A 21,438-nucleotide genomic window follows, 5' to 3' on the forward strand; every position below is an offset into this window, starting at 1 on the left:
TTCTTTCAACAGCATGCTTTCCATCTGCAGGGGCCAGATGTTAATCTACAGGGAAACTGAAGTGGTTAGTAAGAGACCAATTATACACAGACTGGGAACAAATATCAAAGGGCAGAGAGGAGTGCGAAGCAAGGAAGGCTCGAAACGGGGCTGGCGAGGCCGTTTCCCAGCTCCGGCTTGTGGGGGTGGGGATGACGGCAGTGAGTTCTGCACCCAAAGCAAGCATGGTTTCCTTCCTGGCTATTTCCTCCCCTCTAGGTTGAAAACTATTTCAAGAGAATCAGAGAAGGGACTGTAAGAATGAACTGAGAATTCTGCTTCTTCTGTAAATCACCAATATGCCCGGGGCTTAGGCAGCACTCACGGCTGCCAATCTACAGTCTAGATTCTCCATCCTCATTTGCAGACAGACATGGCCACATCAGTATGTCTGGACCAAGAGAAGTGATGTGTGCACCTTCCAGGCCTTTCTCTATGCTTGCCCTGGGTGCTTTCACCTCCATGTTCTGGCTGGAAAATGGCAGTCACTGGGGCAACCTGGGAAGCCATGGGTTGGAGATGGCAGGGTTACCCTAGGACACAGGTTGCCCACTGCCAGGCTCTGAGACAGAAACACACTTCTACCTCACCTGAGCCACTGCAGTGTGGAGTCTCTTTACTACATAGCAACCTAGCCTGGGGATTCTTTTTATCATTTGTTGACGGGACATGGTGAGACTGCACTCTTAGGATTTTTCTAACTTTGAAACTGGCTGAACACTGAGGTTGAGATCCTTGACACCAAGATGGAGGACTACCATGGGACGTCCCCAAAATCGTCATCTGGGTTTTACGTCACCAGCTTCAGAACAACCACAGATCACGCCACCAGGCTTCTCTCCGTTCTTCCACTCTGATAAAGGCCTACTGCTTATAAAAGGGTATATGTATGAGTTACTATGCCAATGGGAGGCTAAACCAAAATGTCATGATAAGAACCAGGTCACTGTATACTTCTATGACTGCTTATCCCATTAAAATGGAGTTGAGATAACGCTTTCCCAGTTTCACGGACGCATCTATAAGCGTTCAGTAGGCCAGAGTGGACTCCAGCACCTTTAAGAGACCGGGGGCTGTTGCACTTGCCTCTGCAAGGTGGGGAGTGCTGGTGTAGCACCCAGCAGAACCCACGGCTTAGGACTGTGAGCCCAACACTCAGCAACCACAGACGCACAGATGCAATGTTAATTCCCACAAAAATTACCTCTGCTGTATCAGTTTTAAGGATCCCCTGGCTTTAGAACAGCAGCAAAAAATCAGGGCACTAGGGAAGCAACAAACAATTCAGGAGCTTTATTCTCGCTCTGCTTCCCTGAATTGTTACTTACGGGTTCCCGGCCATCCATGGCTTCCATCCAGAGCCTCCGGTCCTCTTCCGACAATGCCTGCATGGTGATAACCCCTGGCCTGCAGAGAAAGGAGGGACCCGGTTATGAACTCAGTGCCACGTGGGAGGGGGACTGGCAAAGGATCCTTCAACAAGCACCTACTCAGGAGAGGGACAGGTTGCTGGGGTCAGCACCACAAAGCGAGGTACAGCAGCCTGCTTTTCAAAGCCAACTCCAGACTCAGAAAGCAGCCACCACCCTGGAATCCATGGCAGTAAGCTTGTCACCCTCAGACAGGTAGGAAGCAACACAGGAGAGCTGACCGGACTTTACAGGTAAGGAACACAGATGGGTAAAGTGATTCCATTAGACCTGGGTCATTCCCTGAAATCTTACACATTTCTCTACAAGGTTTCACAGAGTGTTTTTTTTTTTTTAATTTATTTTATTTGAGAGTTGAGTTACAGACAGAGAGACAGAGAGAAAGGTCTTCCATCCATTGGTTCACTCCCCAAAAGGCCGCAGCAGCCGGAGCTGTGCCAATCCGAAGCCAGGAGCTAGGTGCGTCTTCCTGGTCTCCAACATGGGTACAGGGGCTCAAGGACTTGGGCCATCTTCTACTGCTTTCCCAGGCCATAGCAGAGAGCTGGACTGGAAGAGGGGCAGCCGAGACTAGAACTGGCACCCATATGGGATGCTGGCGCTGCAGGCGGAGGATTAACCTACTTTGCCACGGCGCCAGCCCCCCCAGAGTAGGGGCACAAATACAATAAATTTATTGAAGTCAATAGAAAAAGAAGATTCCCCAAGCTGGAGGTATCTCAGTCTCCTACCATCTAGTCTAAAGCTTCTAAACTTCTTTGGATGTGAAGAAGTAATCAGCCTGGTACATTTAATTACACTAAATGTATGTCTTTTTTTTTTTTTTTTTTAAATGACTACTTAGCATGGCAGGTGCTCCATGCTTTGCACGTACTGGCTCTTGTCACTCTCCCTGACACCTGCCTTCTTGCAGCAGCACAACCCTCCAGCAAGCAGGTACCCTGCATCCAGGGGTGGCGATGAAGTCCCCATCACAAATGGCACCACACAAGACAGAGAGGCTGAGCCAGAAAAACCATGCCAGGAGATGTGGTTACAAACCTTCAAAACTCATTCAAGCATGGGTTGTTCACTGGGGGTCCACAGGCGGATCCCAGTGTCCAAACATCACCTCCCCTCAAAGTGGAGGTGTATTTTTCTGTGCAACAAATTCAAACTGTTCATTAACCCTTCATGAGCTAAGCGCTGTGGGCTGAAATGCTCTGCTTTCAAGTCTGAGGAAGCCTCAAAGGGAGTACAGGAGCAACTGAGCCAGAACTCAATTCCTGTTTCTGCCCAGAGCCCACAAGCACTGCTAACCTACACCAGCAAGGCAGGGCTCAAGACACACAGGCCCTGGGGGCGTGCACGGGGACGCAACCGGTGAAGCCCCTGCTTGGGACGCCTACACCCCATATCAGAATGCCGGTTCAGGTCCTGGGTATTCCGCTTCTGACCCACATCCTGCTCGCGCATTCTGGGAAGCAGCAGCAGATGGCCCAAGTATCTGGGCCCCTGTCATCCACGTGGGAGAACAGGATGGAGTGCTGGGCTCCTGGCTTTGCCCTCCTGGTTTTGGCCTGGCCTAGCCCTGGCTATTGCAGGCATTTGGTGAGTGAACCAGTAGATGGAAGCTCGCTGGCTCTCCCTCTCTCTCTCCCCTTGCCCTTCTGCCTTTCAAGCAGAGGAAAATAAAACACACACACAAGACAGGCAACACCCTGAGCAGCACAAGCTTTGGCCCCAGAGCACCCAAACCTGTTCGCCCTGACCCACCACTAATCTGTGCTCCTGCTTCTTTTCCACAGTTCCTGTGAACATGCTGGATCTATCCATGCAGAACATATGTGAAATACCGCACTGTGCTTTTTCATTGATCATTCCTCGACATCCCTTAAGGGGAAAAAAGCACGCAAAGATGTAAGCACGTAAGTCCAGAGGGAATGGGGATACTGAGGGCATCCGAGCAGAGCTGTGAATGTGTGAACATGCAAGTGTGTGTGTGTGTGTGTGTGAGAGAGAGAGAGAGAGAGAGAGAGAGAGACAGAGAGAGCGAGCGAGCATGTGGGTGGGACAAGGTGAGTGGATGGTGACTGGGTGGGTGTTTAGAGGATGAAAGGGTTGCTGATTCCTGAGAGGGGGACCACTCCTGTGATGGCCACAGCAGGCACTGGCCCACGACACCACAGGACTCAGAAGCTGAAATTACTGTCCAGGACACCTGCCAGGCTCTCCTTACTCTTCTCAGCAAGTCTCACTCCCAGACCCAAGGACCCACGTCCCACCACTGCCCAGGGCCATCCTCCCTGGTGCCCACAGCTGCAGTTACAGAGCTCAGCCTGTGGCTTGGGGGCACAGGAGCTTGATTCTACCCTCCCACCTTTCAAAAACCCAGCCACCAAGTTTTTATGGCCTTGAAACTAAACGTCTAGAAAGCTACAGTCTCCTACAGAACTCCCAAGTTTACTCAAGATCTTGTAACTGCACCACCTGCTTTAGATGGGCCCCTAGGATGGAGAATCCCAGCCTAACACTGTCCCATGGAATCTCAGCTGCGGGGCTGGGCCTGGGAACTGGGATGTGAACAATTCCTCCAGGGGATCCAGACACACAGCTATGTCTGAGGTCTGGGCCCTTGGCTGCCCTTTTTTTTTTTTTTTTTTTTTTTTTTTTTTTTTAAGCTTTTACTTATTTATTTGGAGATGTAGAGTTACAGGCAGTGAGAGAGGGAGAGACAGAGAGAAAGGTCTTCTATCTGCTGGTTCTCTCCCCACATGGTTGCAATGGCCAAGGCTGAGCCTATCCAAAGCCAGGGGCCAGGAGCTTCTTCTGGGTCTCCCACCCAGGAAAAATAAATACAGTAAGAAAGTTATTGTTTAATTCAGAAATAATGAATGTGGACCTTTCACCTGGGCTCAAGGGAGAGCTCTACATAACTGTGGCTTCCACTGCAGCGACAGAAAAGACACCAACAGGCGCTATTTGGATGCTCAAGCACTTGGGCCATCTCCTACTGCTTTCCCAGGCCACAGCAGAGAGCTGGACTGGAAGTGAAGCAGCTGGGACTCGAACTGGTGCCCACATGGGATGCCAGCCTCAAAGGCGGAGGATTAACCTACTGCGCCATGGCGCTGGCGCCAGCTGCCTGCTCTTCTCCTTCCTGGTCCCTCTGCGCTGCAGTGCAGAGCCACTCGTGTCTGCACTGGGGCAAGGAGCCAACATATCTTCAGCTCATTTCCTGCTAGGAAACAGTGAGATCACAAGAGGTGCCCACATACCAAGATCTCAGGGGTTCACAGATGTCACAGCAACTGCAAAGCACGCAGCGGGAAATTTCCACCCCGAGCCACAAAGAGGAAATTCGGGCAGCCCCAGGGGCTGTGAAGGAAGGGCCACTTTGGCCTCGATCACCAGGAAAGTCTACAGGATTTGGTCCCATTTCAAGGAGAAATATCAAAATACGAGTTCTCCTCCATGTGTGGTCTTGTTCTGTTTTGGGGGTGAGGAGGGTGGGGAACAGATGCCAGATGGTGCATAATGTGGATTCCACCGAGTCAGGTCAAATCCTATCACCCCAAGTTCAAGTTTCTCTGAGAGGAGGACCTTTGAGGTTTTTGCTTGCTTTATGCTGCTTTGAAGGGTGGTGCTTAGCAGGGACCCAGGAAAAATAAACACAGTAAGAAAATTGTCTAACTCAGAAATAATGAACGTGGACCTTTCACCTGGGCTCAAAGGAGAGCTCTGCATAACTGTGGCTTCCACTGCAGGGACAGAAAAGACACCAACGGGCGCCATCTGGATGCCCAGCAAGGATGATGCTGTGAGGAAAACCAGCCAGACTCGACAGGCTACAGCCGTGCGGGGCCAGTCACCTAGCGGGCAAACACTCGACAGTGACAGAAGCCACAAGGGTGAGTGTGTTGGGGCAACAGAAACAGGCAATGACCTGGTAGGGGCACAGGAGCAATCTCTGGGTTACAGAAAGTCTCCCTTGATCTGTGACTTACACAGGAAAGTGTGCGTGTGCAGGTGCATGTGTATGCAAAATTCATGAAGCTGCAAACTTAGGATGTGTGCACTTCATTGTGCTCACACTTCAGTAAAAGACCTGCTGCGGTCACCCTTCTCATCAGTGATGGAGGCTCACTGGGGATCTGGACTCTGGTCCTATCTACCATCTGCGTTTAAACCCCAGACTCACTGCCAGGGTTAAATTTCAGGGTGTGACGTGGAGGTTAAATGGAGGGTGGATGAAACTTGACAAGGTGTCAGGCACAGAGGTAACGCTCCAAAACCACATTGTTATCATGGGGTGAGTGCGGGGAGCTAGCACGGGGTGCCAACATGAGGGCTGGCGACAGGCAAGTGCGCACAGCCTTCCACCGCAAGGAAAAGACACAGCCCACAAGCGCTGCTACTCCACGAGACCCCCAACCCCTCTGCGTTCGCACACAGCGCTGCAAATCACACCTCAACCACAAGGCACGGCAGGCTGCGGGCACACGCTGGCGGTGACATTGGCACGTTTCCGCTTTCCTGCTGCGGAAGGCATCACACTGGCCCAGCACTCCTCTTTCAAACGTGGGTGTGATAACTGAGGAGCACAGGGGAGGAGTCTTCAGCAAATTCGGGACGACGTGCCAAAGAGCTCCCTCTACCCCCTGCCCGCCACACCCCTGAGAGAAGGAGCAGACAAGGAGCAGACATCCTGTGTTAGTGCTGGACCTGGCTCAGCCTGAGGACCTCAACAAGGACCTACGATTCCTCGAGGCTGCACCCGCCTCTCACACTGCAGGAGCCATGCAGGAAACAGGTCTCCACCTGCCACCAGGCAAGCTGCACCCACCACCTTATTTCCTCTGATCCCGCCTCCCTAGGACACCCACAGAAAGCAAGGGGTCAGGTGCAACACATCTGGGGTCCTGGGACCACTGATGTCAACCCGCAGCCTTCTCCCGAGCCAGTGCGGCCAGGATCACAACCAGCCCCAACTCCAGGGTTCCTCGACAGCTTTCCTTCTCTAATCTGAGTCCTGAATCTGAGTCAACAACAGTGATCTCAGTGGTTTGGCAACTCGCCCACTTCCTATTGGACCAGGAAATGCCGCTCCTAACTCCACCCCACTGGAACAAACACACTCGGAATCTAACAGCGCTGCTCTTTCTAAATCAACCTCCAAAGATCGAGGGTTCACTCATTCATAAGACCATAAATCTTCAGCTGGCCGGAGTTCGTTCCCCAGCTCCCAGCCACGGCTCTGTGCACTGAAGGGTCAAGTTCCGGGTGCGACAGGCACTGTGGCAGCCACAGAAACACAGGCTGCGCACAGCCTGTGTGTGAAACCTGCCCCACGGCACTCATACAGGAAGACAGGGAAATGAAGGCTTGGAGAAGGGGCTGCATCCAAGCCAGAACACTTTCCCGCGTGCCAGCAAGAGGAAGCGGGCCTTGTGTTTCTAAAGCACTCCTGGAAAAAGGGATTCCCAAGAGTTCCTGAGCAAGGTTGAGGCTTCAGGGATGTGTGGGTCTTGACTGATACACAAGGGGGCCAAAGCAATGCAGAAAAATCCTGGAGTTGGGCAGCCATTCCGTGCCGGTTTATAAAATTACAGATTCAAGTGCCTACAGAGACCACGGAAGGAAGGAACATCAGGGAAACTGAAAAACAGCTTCTTGACAGCACCAGGGAAAACAGGCTTGGTCTCGTTCTCCTTAAAATACGCACCCCTGGGTGCCTGGGCTGGTGGTGAAGACGCCAGTCAGAACAATCAACATCTAGCGCCTGGGTCTGAGTCCCGGCTTTCTCCTCAGCAGAATTTGCTGGCAGCAGGTGACAGCTCCTGGGGGAGACCCTGACTGGGTTTCAGGTTCCCAACTAGGGCCCAGCCCAGCCACTGGAGGCATTTGGGGAAGGAACCAGCAAACAAGAGTCAGCCTCTCTCTCTTTCTGTTTCTCTCTCTCTCTCTCTCTCTCTTCTGTCTTCTCTCTCAAATAAATGATAACACTTTTTTTTTTAAATATGCCACCTTTTGTTTATCCTTTCACACATTTAGTTTTGGATAGAGACACAGGACAAACAACTGTTTTCCCTTCTAGGGGGAAAAAAAAAAAAACAAGAGTTCAAGTGCAAGGCAAAGAGGCAGCTGTCCCCCACCCCCGCCGTGGGGACTGTGGCCGGGTGGAGAGCACGTACTGCAGCTGACGGAGGCACCTGCCGTTCAGCTTGACCAAAAGCTAGCACACAGCAAGGTGCAATGAGCAGGGACAGATCTGTCCAGTTTTACAGTGCTGCCTTGGACACTATCCAGACCACATGAGTCTAGGGACCACCAGTTTGTAACTTCTGGTATCTGTGCCCATCTTTCTCTGCCTGAGTGGCACTTCGGGTCACCACGGCACGTGATAATGTCACATCAGGCACCAGGCCCGAGAGACAGAGGCTTCATGCACCTCACAGTCAAACTCAGCGGAGCATCCAGGGTTCACCCACACAGGAGGGTCTCCGGCTACCTTCCTATTCCCACCAGCACTCAGAAACCCGGCACATCGCCTGGGGCGGGGGAGGGCAAGAGCAGTAATCTATTACCTGGGGACAGAACCGTCTGAATGTGCTCCATTCTGAGCACCCTGAGTAACGAACCCTGAGGTCCCTGCGCATCACAGATGCAAGTGCAAGAGAGGAAGTCACAAAATGCCATGACAACCTGTGTAGGGGGACAGGTAGGAAGCAAGAGAGATGCCCAGCGCTGCAAACCGGCAGCCTCCGAAGCATCGCTAAGGTTTCCTGAGTGCTCAGCACAGGCCAAGTGCCGTGCCGTGGGCTTCACCTGCATGACCACAGCAACGGCATGAGGCAGGCACTGTCACTAAGCCTCTAAAAGTGAAAGAACGGAGACTCAGAGAATGACCTGTGCTCTGGCACCCTGCCAGAGCCTGAACCTAACCCAGCTGTGCCCAACTACAGCAAAGCTCAAGCAACTGAACCACAAGACGACACTGCCCCCGTGTGCACAGCACATGTGCCCTGGGATCCAGGAAGACTAGCTCCTTAGAGGGAGGGAGGAGGCCACCCTACTCACCCCCTAAGAAGTTTCTAGAAGCAACTTCCAGTCAGTTGAACAGAAAGGATGCGATCCTAGTGAGTGAGAGAGTCAAACCTCTGAAAGCCTGTAGCCCTGTTCCTCTGGGAGAAAAGGCCTTAAAATAATTAGGACCGTGGGAATAACAACAGTGTAAACTGGAGTAAACAGTATCAATCGTATCAGAAAATCTCTCAGGTTTTTATTTTTAAAAAGACTAAAGTCATAAAACATCAGGAAGCCAAGACAATGAAATCTTTGGTATATTAAACTGCATGGCCCTAAATGTCCACTGTGTGCCTGGCAGAAGCCAGGTACTGGGGACCCAGGAGTCTGCATCCCAGAACACAGAGCACCGAGAGAAGGCAGTATCCCCTGCAGAGATGAGCGAGGTTCAAGGAGAACGCACCACTGGTAGGCACCGTTCATAACAAGCTACGAAAACCCGTCCTGTGGGTCTTTGTTCATCTTTACTCTTCTCTCAGGAGGACCAGAACCATACGTAAGCGGAATCTACTGGCTCAGTTGTTTCTTCTCTTCGGATTCACATGACAGCAAAATTGAGGTTTAGATCCTTTTTTAAAAAAACTCATTTTTTATTTAGAAACTGGCAGCGAAATTGGAATCAATCCAATTCCAAATTCCATTATGCGAAGAGCAGAAATAGGGTTACCTCAGCCTCCTGCACATCAGGTGCACTAACCACCGCATCCCATTCTTACTTTAGGCAGAATCACACCGCGAACACACCCTCTCATTTAATTACAATTAAAAAAAAAAAAAAAAAAAAAACAACTCCATGACAAGAGCAATCCGCACGAATCCCAAAGGCTCCAAGAACTTCCCGACTTACAGAGGGGTATGAAGCACCCCAGAAGGCAGCGCGACCTCCCGCTGGAGTCACGCAAGGCAGAGCAGCGCTAACGCCCTCCGAGGAAGGAAAAAGCTATTTCCTGCCTGAAATGTCAATGGCACTGAGACCAGCACTCCAACCAGACCAGCAGGAAGGCAAAGTCAAATATTATTTCAAACCAGGGTGAGAAGGGGAGGGAGGGGAAGTTCGAAACCAGGAAAAATGGAGTCATCTGTTGGAAAAGATAACGTGCACAGCCCCAGAGGGAAACGCAGAACCGCTGGGTTCTCAGCACACGCTGGGCACCGGGCAGCGGCATCGCCCCTCTGTTTACTTCACTGCCCTCAGGTGTGCTGTCCCCATAGCAAAGGGCCCGATGCTTTAGTTCACAAAGCCGGGCGGAAGGCACTGCTTAAACAGAGGCAGGATTCACTGAGCATGCTTGTTCCTGCCAGAGAGGCAGCGTGAGTGATCTGTCATGAAGGGGTGGAAGGAAGGAGTTTCTAGACAAAGAGTGAGTCATTTAGAACCCCTGTCCCTTAAGGAGTAACAGCCACAGGATCACTGCTGCTGCTGAAATAGCCCCTCTCCTAACAGACAACTGAGGAGTTAATTTCCAACTGGACTTTCGAATGGCTGCTAACACAGATACAAGACTGCCATCTAGAGGCGGAATGCTGCAACAGCATGTTACATAACATGATCGTTTTGGGGAAAGACAAGCAGAGACACACACCCCAGTGCATGCGTATACACCACAAACCAGGAGAAGGAACAATCCTTCTGAGACCATAAACGATCGGGGGAGCATCAACTGTTTTATACAAAACATGCATAAATAACCAGTTTCACACACAAAAAGGATGTGAAAATGGACTCTTTCCTCTAGGAAGCCCTTTGCACAAACTCCACTAATGCCCCTGTGTTCACGCTCAACACAGAGACAACCCGAGAGGTCATGACCGTACAGGAAGAGGAACTCTGCATAGACAAAAAGCCAGCTTATGGAAACACCCCCCAAAGGCTCAACACAACAACAACAAAGTCCCCGGTTTTAGGATACAGGAAAAAAACAAAGAAACAACCCTTTCGGACCAGGGCTCTGTCAGAGAAAAATTCCACTGCATCCGTCTCCCAAACAACCCAGCAAGGTAGGGAACAAATCCACCCATCTTGCAGACGTCATCAGACCACCTGCCCAGCCCCTTAGGCTCAGGACCTAATTTCATAGTACGGCTGACGTCATCAGACCACTTGCCCGGCCCGTTAGGCTCAGGATCTTTAACTCCAACATGCAGCCTACGACAAAATATATCTAAAACGAAGGTACTGATGAGAAGCTTCCAGTAGACTGTTCAAATCTACCAGCAATCTTCCCAGGCTCATGATTCGGAGTTGAACTAACCTTCCATTTCCCCAGGCTTTCCCCCACTTACATGCATGTATGTGGGCCCTTGCTGAAATTCTAGTGTGTTTGTTTTTTCTTTAATATTTGTTTTTTCATCTGAAAGGCAGAGTGACAGAGATAAAGACATGGGGGGTGGGGGGCAAGATCTTCCATCCACCGGTTCACTCCCTGAACCAGGGGTCAAGAACTCCATCCTGATCTGCCCACATGAATGGCAGGGACCTAAGTCCTTGGACCATCTTCTGTTATCTTCGCAGCCACATAAGCAGAAAGCTGATCAGAAGAGTAGCCAGGACTCAAGCCAGCACTCTGGTAGGGGGTTCTGGGGTCTTAAGTAGCAGCTCTACCCACTGCACCATCATGCCAGCCCTGAAATTTAGTGTAAGCAGCAACTAAGGTGATTACATCCCTCGATTCTCTTAGGCAGTAGTCTTCCAAGGTCTCAAAGGAAAGAATAAAATAACCTACCTCAAAATTGCACCACTATATAAAAAAATAAAACTGAACACCTACTGGCACATAGCACTGTATTAAAAGTGATATAGGGGTCAGCGCTGTGGTGCGGCAGGTTAATCCCTCCACCTGTGACGCTAGCATTCCATATGGGCACCAGTTCTAATCTCAGCTGCTCCTCTTCTGATCCAGCTCTCTGCTATGAACTGGGAAAGCAGCAGAAGATGGCCCAAGTGCTTGGGCCCCTGGACCTGCATGGGAGACCTGGAAGAACCTCCTAGCTCCTGGCTTCAGATTGGCTCAGCTTTGGCCATTTTGGCCATTTGGGAAGTAAACCAGCAGATGGAAGACCTTTCTCTCTCTCTGCCTCTCTCTTTCTCTCGAATAAATACATAAAATTAAACAAAAAAAAAGTGATACGGGGCAGGCATGGTGGCACAGCAGGTTAAGCCTCTACCTAGGACCTCAACATCCCCTATCAGAATGTCTGGTTTGAGTCCCAGCTAACATGTGCTTTCAGTCTAGCTTCCTGCTGATACCCCTTGGAAGCAGCAGCGATGACCCAAGTACCCAGGCTCCCATCACCCGCGTAGGAGAGCTGTATGGGCTTCTGGTTCCCGGCCTCAGCCTGGCCTTCTGGTCTGGCCCTGGCTACTGCAGGCCTTTAAAGAGTGAAACAGCAGATGGAAGATGTCGGCTGCCTCTGCTCGCTCGCTCTCTCTCTCTCTCTCTCTCTCTCTCTCTCTGTCATCCAAGTGCAGGGTACCTGGAGGGAGGAACAAGACAGTTGACGTGGCTGGGGCATGGTACGGGGGACTGGCTCAGAGAAGTCTACATCTCCCAGCTCGTCACAAAAAGCTCGCCAAAGGATGACTTCAGAGCTGGTATGGAAGAAATCAGACAGGGCCTTCTGAGGAAGAGCAGTCAACAGGTTCACAGCGCCTCATCACTGCTGCCTTGCCCATCAGGAGGGTCTCTAACTGAAGAGGGAGGGAGGGGTTCCGGGTACTCCAGCGCCCCCACCACTCTCTAAGATGCAAGAGCCAAGGACCTCTGTGTGCTGCGTTTCCCCCACAGCTTTCTGAGCCTCCAGGTTTGTCACGCAACACTCCAAGTGCGGGCACCTCCGTTGCTTCAACAGGTCTTTGGGTGTGTGCATCCTACACCCAAAGGTAGGCTCCACTAGGGGAAGGATCGTGCCTGTCCTATTCCCTGTCCCACCTCCAGCCCCCTGGCATCCTGCACGTCTCACAAGCTCTCCCCGCTGCCCAGCTCTGGAGTGTGCCAGTGCTAGGGAAGGGCCTCTCCCCCCGCCCCCCCCCCCCCCCCCAGTTTAAATACATGGACTTCTGCCGCAGTCAGCCGAACAAAATAAAAGCATTCTAATCGTTTCCTTTCCCTGTGCATAAACACGGGCCCCCAGGAGACTACATGGATTCGGGGACTCACAAGAAGCCTTTGTTTCTATTATTTTCCATATGGTTTAGTAGCCTCTCCTGGAAAACATTTGGGAGAAAATCTCCATGTGTCACTTACATCTGTGAGAACAGTCTTAAAAATAAACAAACCCAGGGACGCTGGCACACGACCACCAGCACGACTGTGTCACATAGACAAACACTCACCCTATGTGTGCCCACCGACTTCCCTAAGACACGGCACGGCGGAGTGCAGAGGTCGGCAGGCAGCGTGGAGGCAGGTGCCACCACCACCGAGGGGGAAAACGATACGCGTGGTCAATTAATCCATGAAAAATACGAACCTTCAAATGCTGGGTGCTGTGGCAAGGTAATACAAAGAAAGTTTACTTATTATGGTAAAACAATAAAAAGGGGGGTGCCAATTTTGAAGAAGCTAATGAAAGCCAGTGGGGAGTGGGGACGGGGGTAAAGGTCGTCCAGACCAGAGGAGGTGACGGACGCGAATCGGCAGCTCCGTAAGACTCCTAGTCGATGGGGTGTGGAGCCGACCTCCAAGAGGCTGCCAAGGGTCGGGACGCTGCCTCCCTAAGGGGGACGCTGTAGGCCGTCTGGCATTAGTTCCACAGAGCCATGGGCGGCGCCGTACCAACGTGCAGTGCCTCTCAGGAGTAGAGCCTGCAAGTCTGCGGTGAAGGAGCCAGCAAGGTCGGCTCCACCGGCGTCTGTGAGGGACACCCGGTCCCGTGCCTCACGCGTCTCTGGCTTCTGGCGACGCACTGACCAAGGTCAGCTCCCCAGGCCTGGAGACGCCTCATCTCCACCTCACCTGGGTCTCCACATCAGGTTCACACAGGCTCGGTGCCCGCGGTCCCCCTTCCTGTAAGCACACCACTGAGCTCATTTCAACCTCAGCACCTCCATGAAGCCCCCCTATGCACAGAAGGCCACACTTTCAGATGCTGAGGATTCAGACTGCAACATACAAACCCGGTGCGGGCACAACATAACCCACAGCAAACACCTCCCAGCAAAGCGAGAGAGCATTCTGGCTTGGAGCGTGGCGTGGCCACATCCCACAGCTGCACAAGTCAAAGATCTCTGCTCCAAGCCCTATCACATTCGTACTGTTAGAGCCCGGGAAGTGAATCTCAGAAGGGGAATTCAGAGAACCATCATGTTGATCACGATGCAAGTTTGGGGTTTGGGACTAAAGAAATGCAAAGCAGTTCTTCCAACTTAAAAACTTTCTAACGCTGGAAATAATAAAACCCTTTGCAAGGGAATCCAAAGACATGAAGAGCTCTGGAACGTCTGCTCCGTGAAACGTTTGTGCAGGGGTCCGAACCACTCCATGGTTGGGAGCTTAGGTCAGAACCGACCCCAAAGCCGGTTCTGACAGGTGGAAAATAAAGCACCCGTCAGAAGGCACCAGCGGAGGTGATGCCCCTGAAACTACCTGGGGGCCAATGTGTGCAGGACACAGAGCAAAGTTTTAAGATAGCAAAGCACTTGGAAGTACAAATTAAAAGATTTCTGAGCTCGTGGTCTGAAGGAAGGAAGGATCTCTGATGCATGAAGTTCCAGGACCATAGATCTAAACCCTGAAGCCCTTGAAGCAACGCTTCATTGGATTCCCTGTTCACTCACAGGCGAAAGAGCCACAGCGGTTCTTCCTTTAGGACCTAAGCGTCAGGAATTCACCCATTTTTATCAGGATCTGAGGATGAACAAACTGAGAGCAGTGCCCTCAGATATAATGAAAACAATCAACTGCTGAGTGGCACTACTGCTCTGATTTCTCCTACCCATGCTAGTCTCCCTGAGTTAGAATACAGAAAGAAGAGAAGAAAAAAGGAGTGTCACCTTACAAACAGAAGGTGGAAGAAGAGATAAGAAACCAAACAGAATTCATGGAACACAAGCCAAGTGCCATGTGCTGGGCACTCTGCTCTCGTCTTCATCTGCTCTTAAAAATATATATATATATTTACATATATATATATATTTATTTATTTTAAAGTCAGAGATAGGGAAAGACTCATACAGAGAAAGAGAGAGACTTCCTCCAAGACTCCCATGTGGGTGCATGGGCCCAAGGACTTGTGTCATCTTCCAATGCTTTCCCAGGCCATTTGCAGGGAGCTGGATTAGAAGTGGAGCAGCCAGGACAAGAACCAACGACCATATGGGATGCTGGCATCACAGGCTGCGGCTTTACCAGGTACTCCACAACTCCAGCCCCTTCGTCAGCTCTTTCAATTCAGCCATGCAAGGGTTTCTGGGGTCACAGAGTTGTAGACAGAGGACAGAACCAAGTGAGTGCCTTAGTTTACTGCGCCCTTATGTTTTGATGCCTAACGCAAAGCATGAGAGTGCAAACGGCGTTTCTCAGCTTTCACAGACTACAGGCTGAACGTTCCGTTGTGTCTCTGCAAGGCAGCCACGACGTCACAGGGCTCAGCACAGGGTCAGCACAGGGCAAGGCTTCTAAGACTGCCCTCCTCGGCTCTAACCCACCTCTGCTAAGTCCCCTCACCTCCTCAGTGGCATGGGGCAGGGGAGCACCTGCCTCCCAGGCTGTGGAGAGGCTCACGGGAAGGGAGGTGCACAAGCTCGGCTTCCAGAAAGCGCTCAGAGAGCCCCCGACGCCCCGCCCCACCTGCACGATGACAGCCTTCCCCCGGAGAGCTGGGATGCTGTCACAGCGGCTGCTGCTGTGCTGGAGTCGCCTGTCTGGGAGACCGCAAAGCAGCCCTCCTACGAGCCGCACGTTTCTTCACAGGAGTTAGCACTGGGCCCCTGAGTGGAGGAGTCCGCACATATTCATCTTTGTTCTGCTGTAGCTGCCTTGCAACGTGTCTCAGAGGAAAAATGTTCTCATGTGCTCCGATCAAACTGTGCTGCGAAATGTGTGCTGCTTAAAGAACCCGTTAGCAAGAACGCAGGACAGCTGGGTCAGGCGCTGTCGTGCAGGGATCCAGCCAGCACCTGGGACGTCCACATCCTTGTCAGAGTGCTGGTTCCGGTTTGGGCTCCTCAGCTTCTGATCCAGCTTCCTGTTAATGTGCTCAGGAAGGCAGCATTTGAAACCCCAAGTCCTTGGGTCACCCACAAAGCAGACCTAGATAGAGTTCTAGGCTCCTGGCTTCCGCCTGGCCCAGCCGTGGTTGCAAATGCATCTGGGGAGTGAACCAGCAGATGGAAAACAGCTTTCTCTCTCTCTCTCTTTCCCCCAATCTCTTTCTCCCTCCTCTTTCTCTCTGCCCCTCTTCTTCTCTCTGTGTCACTCTATCTTTCAAATAAATAAAACATGTAAGTCTTTTTAAAAAAAATAATAAAAAAGAAGAATGGACAAGTAAAGAGCTTAAAAATGTGGACTGCAGAGTGTCAGGCTCAGAGAGTCAGACTGCGCAGTTCTGGGGTAGGGATCAGGAACCCATGGTTCTAACAAGGCCCCCCAGGGGACGCCCAGAGCAGCCGCCTCTCACCCAACAATAAGACACGGTTGTCAACAGCTCACAATACTGATCTGCTGAAATAAGCCACATACACCACACGCTGATACGTACAAGGGATTTCAAAACGCTTCTGGAAAAGCTGAATTAAAAATAACCTATTGTAGTGCAGACGACTTGAAATCCACGCAGCCCCGCTGAAGGCACTGGAAACAAGACAAGTGGAGGCCCCAGGAGCACAGGCATCAGGCACAGCTCCCAGGACGGCCTTTGCCCTCTCCTCCTACTCTCCCCTGGGCTTGTGAGGAAAATGCGGGACACTGATGCCAGAAAAGCAAAAGAGGCGAAAAATCCTGCCAGGCCAGAACCTCACCCTTGAGACCTACAGGAAAAACAGGAAGAAGTAATTCCATGGGGCTCTTCTCACCTCCTGCTCAAGAGGACACCAAGGAACCTGGTTCTGCTCTCTTTTGGTGAGGCACGGTGTGGGTGGGTAGGTGAGGGGGCTGATCCTCCACCCCCTGGTTCACTCCCTAAACGCCGGCAATGGCTGGCACTGGGCCAGGCCCAAGCCAGGAGTCCAGAACTCCACGCAGGTCTCCCAAGCGGGTGGCAGGAAGCCGGAGCAGAGCAGCAAAGCACCCGAACCCCGCCTTCCACACGGGAGGCAGGCACCCAAGCCAGACGCCCGCCCCAACGGCCTGGGCCTGAACCGTGACTAGAACCTTCCACGTCAGGCCAAGGAAGCAGAGACAGAGATGGCGGAGAAACCAGCTTCCAAGCGCACCAGGCACGTGCCTGTGCCACATTTGTCTCGGCATACTAAAGGGGGGGGAGGGTGCGAGGAGAGCCGGCAGGGGTGGAGAGGAGACTGCTCCACGGGGGCTTCTGATGGCCCCAAAATCCACTTGCTACCACTTCTCAGAAACCTCTGAGGAAGAAACACAGGGAGCAAAGCAGCGCAACAAAGTGTCTCTGAGCTGCTCTCCAGGGTGACCGGGGCCTGTGGTGTGAGGGATGCCCCCTTCCACACAGCCGGGCAAACAGACCAGAGTCTCCAGCAATGCACACAGGGCCAGACCCAAATCCCCCCTGCTTCCACATATCCTCAGGGATGCCGGTAACTGAACTCCCTCCCATTCCACGCTCGCACTGGAGAAGACGGACGCCTGCAAGTGCTCTGAGCACCTAGATGTAGGGTTAATGAGCAGGTGGACCCCTTTCGCTCTGAGGAAGGCTTCTGCGACTCCGGCTTGCTGCCCAGCCCAGCCCTCGAGCTTTACCGCCCCCTCTCCCCTTGCCCTGCACACTGAGCGGCTAGGACACTTTGTTGGTTTTGTTTGTTTGTTTGTTTGTTTACAAACTAATTATTCTCAAACTACTTATTCTCTGTGGTAGACGTTTAGCCTAGCAGTTAAGAGACAAGTGAGCATGCCTAGGATGCCCACATCATAGAACCTGCTCCAGCTTCCTGCCAATACAGAGCCTGGGAGGCCACAGTGACGACTCAAGGGATTGGGCTCCTGTTGTGCATGTGGGAGGCCTGGACTGAGTTCTCGGCTGTCAGCTTTGGCCCCAGAAAAGAGCTACTGGGGCCTCTGAGGACTGAACCAGCCAATGAAAGCTTTCTGTCTGCCCCTGTGTCTCAAATCAATAACAGTGTAAAAACCTTACACTGACTTATCTGCATATAGAAGAGAAATGAAATGCCAACTGTGATGTAGGACAAGCTAATCAGCAACAAACACTGACAGCCAAGTACCTACTATCAGCCACTCCGCATTACCGGCTTTTCCCTGCACGAATCCTTGGGACTAGGTGCTATGACATCTTTGTTTTCCAGATGAAGAGATCAAGACCCTGGGAGATGAAGACACTTACTCCAAGTCACATGGTGACAATGCAGCCAAGTCAACATCGAGATGCAGGTCTCCTGGCTCAGGAGCAGGAGGTGTAAGGACTCAGCTGCTTACCAAGTGAGGTTAGTCTCCACAAGGCCCCACGGGGAGCTCCACTGGCCTCCAGCAGCCAGGGTGGAGAGGAGACACCTGTCGCAGGAAGGCACTGCAGGCCTTGAGCCTGCCTGAGCACAGGAAGCATCCCCAGGGAAGCTGAAAGCATTGGCTTTTCGTTTGTTGTTTTTAAATGAAAGGGAAGAGATTAAAAGGCAGGATGGGAACATCACGCTGGGATTTAGGATCTGGGTGCTAGCACTGCGGATCGTCAACAGGCAGCTCCAATAAGCTGAACACGTGGGTTTCACTGAAGGAATCAACCTGTTGCCAAGTGAAGTGTCTCCAGAACTGGAAGGCTGTCGAACAAGCTTAGCACCATGAAATGGTGCAGCTTCACGAGAGACTCTGCAAATCCTGAGGCATACAACACAGCCCTCTCCTCTTTCTTTCTCTCTTCCTCTCCCCTCTCTCCTCTTCCCTCTCCTCTCTCCCTCTCTCTCTCTCTCTCTCTCTCTCCCTGAGACTGGTGTCTTTCCTGTGTGCCTCTGCACACAGAGGGAGGGAAACACTGTAACTAAGATTTATTTCATTTATTAGAGAGGTAGACATAGAGAAAGGTCTTTCTTCCGTTGGTTCACTCCCCAAATGGCCACAACAGCCAGAACTGCACCAATCCAAAGCCAAGAGCCAGGTGCTTCTTCCCAGTCTTCCATGCAGGTGCAGGGGCCCAAGGATTTGGACCATCCTCCACTACCTTCCCGGGCCACAGCAGAGAGCTGGACTGGAAGAGGAGCCAACCGGGACTAGAACCCAGCGCCCATATGAAACGCCAGCACTACAGGCAGCGGCTTTACCCCCTACACCACAGTGCCGCCCCCCCTCCCCCGAAACACTGTAACTAAAAGCTGGTGTTTTATTTTTATTTGAGTGAAGCTTCTTCCATCCAATCAAACACTGTGTTAATTTTTAGGTAGAAAAAGAAATCACAAGGAGCTGAAACAATTGAGATAAAATGTTCTCTTTAAACACCTTGAGACATAACTCCTATTCCTGAGCCGCAAAGTGCTAACAGGGAAGTCAAACCAAACCAAGCCAGGGTTTAGTGCCAAGCCTCAAAGACAAGCAGGTGTACTGACCCTTGCATATCCGCGAGGACCTGAGGCCTACTCCAAACAGAGTAAGTGTGCAAGATGGGGAAGAAATGGAAACGGGAAGGACGGGGGGAGGGAAGGACAGAGGGGGCTGAGAGCAGACGGCAAGAAATCCCCATTCAGCAGCATCTGTTCCTGAGAAAACCGCCCCAGCGACTCACCGGTCTACAGCTTCCACGTCAAAGCAAAACCTCTTCTCGATGGAGTCTGTTTTGCGCCGCGTGCAGGACTTCAGGGTGATTGTTTCATCTTCTCCCTGGTGGTACAGACAAATCATCAAGAGGAGGCCAGAACGTGGGCCCTGCTCCTCTGCAGGAAGAGCAAGGCAGACAAACAGCAGCAGTCGCTGTGTCCCAAACCGGAGGGTTCTCAACCACACAAAGCAGAAGGCTGCATGCGGCCTCAGGCAGGGACTCACGCAACGACATCCTGCACACCTCGTTGTTCTGGGAGTCAAACATCTGTAGTACCTGTGCACCAGGACAGCTCAACATCAACCCACGGCAGAACAACGAGACGGGCGTGAGACCAAGACGGTGGTCTCTCCCGGACCCTGAGCTTCTATGACACTGGGCTGGTCATCACATCTCAGGAAGTTGTGGGAGACCAGGACACATATCAGAACCGTGGACCCCTCCCTCCCGCACTGCAGTGACCACAGTTGAAACCACCTGTTCACACAGGTGACGATTGCAGTAACTCCTCTCTCCTGGTTAAGCCCGAGTTCCCTGAAAGCAGGGACTGGGTCTGTTTTTGCTTACTCTTGTGTCACCTAAGCTCACGGATCCCAGAACACAGTAGGTGCTCAATAAATCAGTCTTAACTGTTTTACTGACATTTAATAATGTACGATAGACTGCACCTGTCTAAAGTCTACACTTTTATAAAGTCTGCCAGCTGTACTTACCAGTAAAGCCATCACTACAAGCAAGCCAACTAACATCTCTCTCCTCTTTGGGCCCTAGGTAATCCGCCATTCCTCCCGGGCCACCCCCAGGCGACCAGTGACCCAGCTGTTAGTTTGTACCACCCATCTTTGATATAAATGGAGTCCCAGAGTGTGCACACAGTGGGTCTGGTTTCTCTCCCTCAGCATAACTATCTCGCAGTGTTGGGCATGTAAGGAGTTTGCTGCTCTTTGCTGCTGAGTAGAATTCCATGTTGAAGTGAAACTCGTGCCTTCACTGCCTAACACTGGAAACACAGAAGCTGCTCTCTCGAATCTCTTCCCTGCCTCTTCTGAGTTTGTGAGGGTTCCTGTTTCTCCTTGCCTCTGCTGATCTTTTTTCTGAAGTAGGGGCAAAATTAGGAAGCTTCCCTTGTTAGTTACAATAGGAAATGTGACTACATAAGGTAAATGTAACCACCTATTAATATCAGAATATCACCAAAACACAGAACCTAGGAAGAGACAGTTTATATTCCCAAGCCTTACATCTATTGTCTTTTATTAAATAGCAAAGATGAAATTCTTAGATTGAGACTTGTTCCTTCTCCAGTTTGTGAAACACGGCAGGGTGTTAGATAAAAGTTCCAACAGCCCATTGTTTAGGACCAGGCTCCAGTGGACCACAGAGATCAGCATGGAGTCACCCAGGCTCCAGGCTACTAAACTGAAACTAAGCTCTTTATTGGATCTTCCAAGAAACTGGGAGAAATGAGAGGTAATGGCGGAATTTTTCACAGATGCTAGCCTCTGTTGATAACACGCAATAATAAAGTTCCTTCTGCCTTAATCTTTATATTTAAAAAAGTAGCCTGAAGTCAACCTTATGTAAACCAGTTTTTTTTTTTATTTTCTTCTATTTTCTGTCTCCCTGTCCCACGTTACAAGGAAAGTGGCTTTGAGATGACTTCATTCTTGTTTCTGCTTTCTTTAGCCTTTCTCTGCCTGTCAAATCGCCTCCTCCGCTTGGCTCAGTGGGCACTTGCTGTGTTCTACAGAATCAAACGTTGTTCCATTCCAGAACTGCAGATCAACCAGCGAAGGTCTTTAAACTGTTGTGAGAAACAGTCACACTCGGGGACCTGTGGCCCTGCTGACACCTAACTAGCTTCCGGTGTCACAGCGTGGACCAGCTTCCGCCAGGATCTGCTGGACTCATCAAGGCTCAGCACAGAAAAGACGCAGCCGACCACACCCCGTGAGAAAGGCTGCAAAGAGGACCCAGCTGCGCAACTACTGGCCACCTGGAGAAGTGCTCGGTACAGACA

At 51.4% G+C, this 21,438-nt stretch overlaps 1 protein-coding gene across 1 annotated transcript in view; it reads right to left on the reverse strand.

The window, feature by feature from the left end:
* The window catches only part of ARHGAP26 (Rho GTPase activating protein 26), a 440,213-nt gene that overhangs the window by 272,095 nt on the left and 146,680 nt on the right, over nucleotides 1-21,438 (reverse strand). The window contains exons 10-11 of the mRNA XM_062188919.1: nucleotides 19,386-19,480; nucleotides 1,368-1,446 (exon numbers count right to left, since the gene is read on the reverse strand). Coding sequence (XP_062044903.1) covers nucleotides 1,368-1,446; nucleotides 19,386-19,480 — 174 coding nt within the window. The remainder of the gene's footprint in view (nucleotides 1-1,367; nucleotides 1,447-19,385; nucleotides 19,481-21,438) is intronic.

The sequence above is a fragment of the Lepus europaeus genome, chromosome 4, assembly GCF_033115175.1.
Source record: "Lepus europaeus isolate LE1 chromosome 4, mLepTim1.pri, whole genome shotgun sequence".
Lineage (NCBI taxonomy): Eukaryota > Metazoa > Chordata > Mammalia > Lagomorpha > Leporidae > Lepus > Lepus europaeus.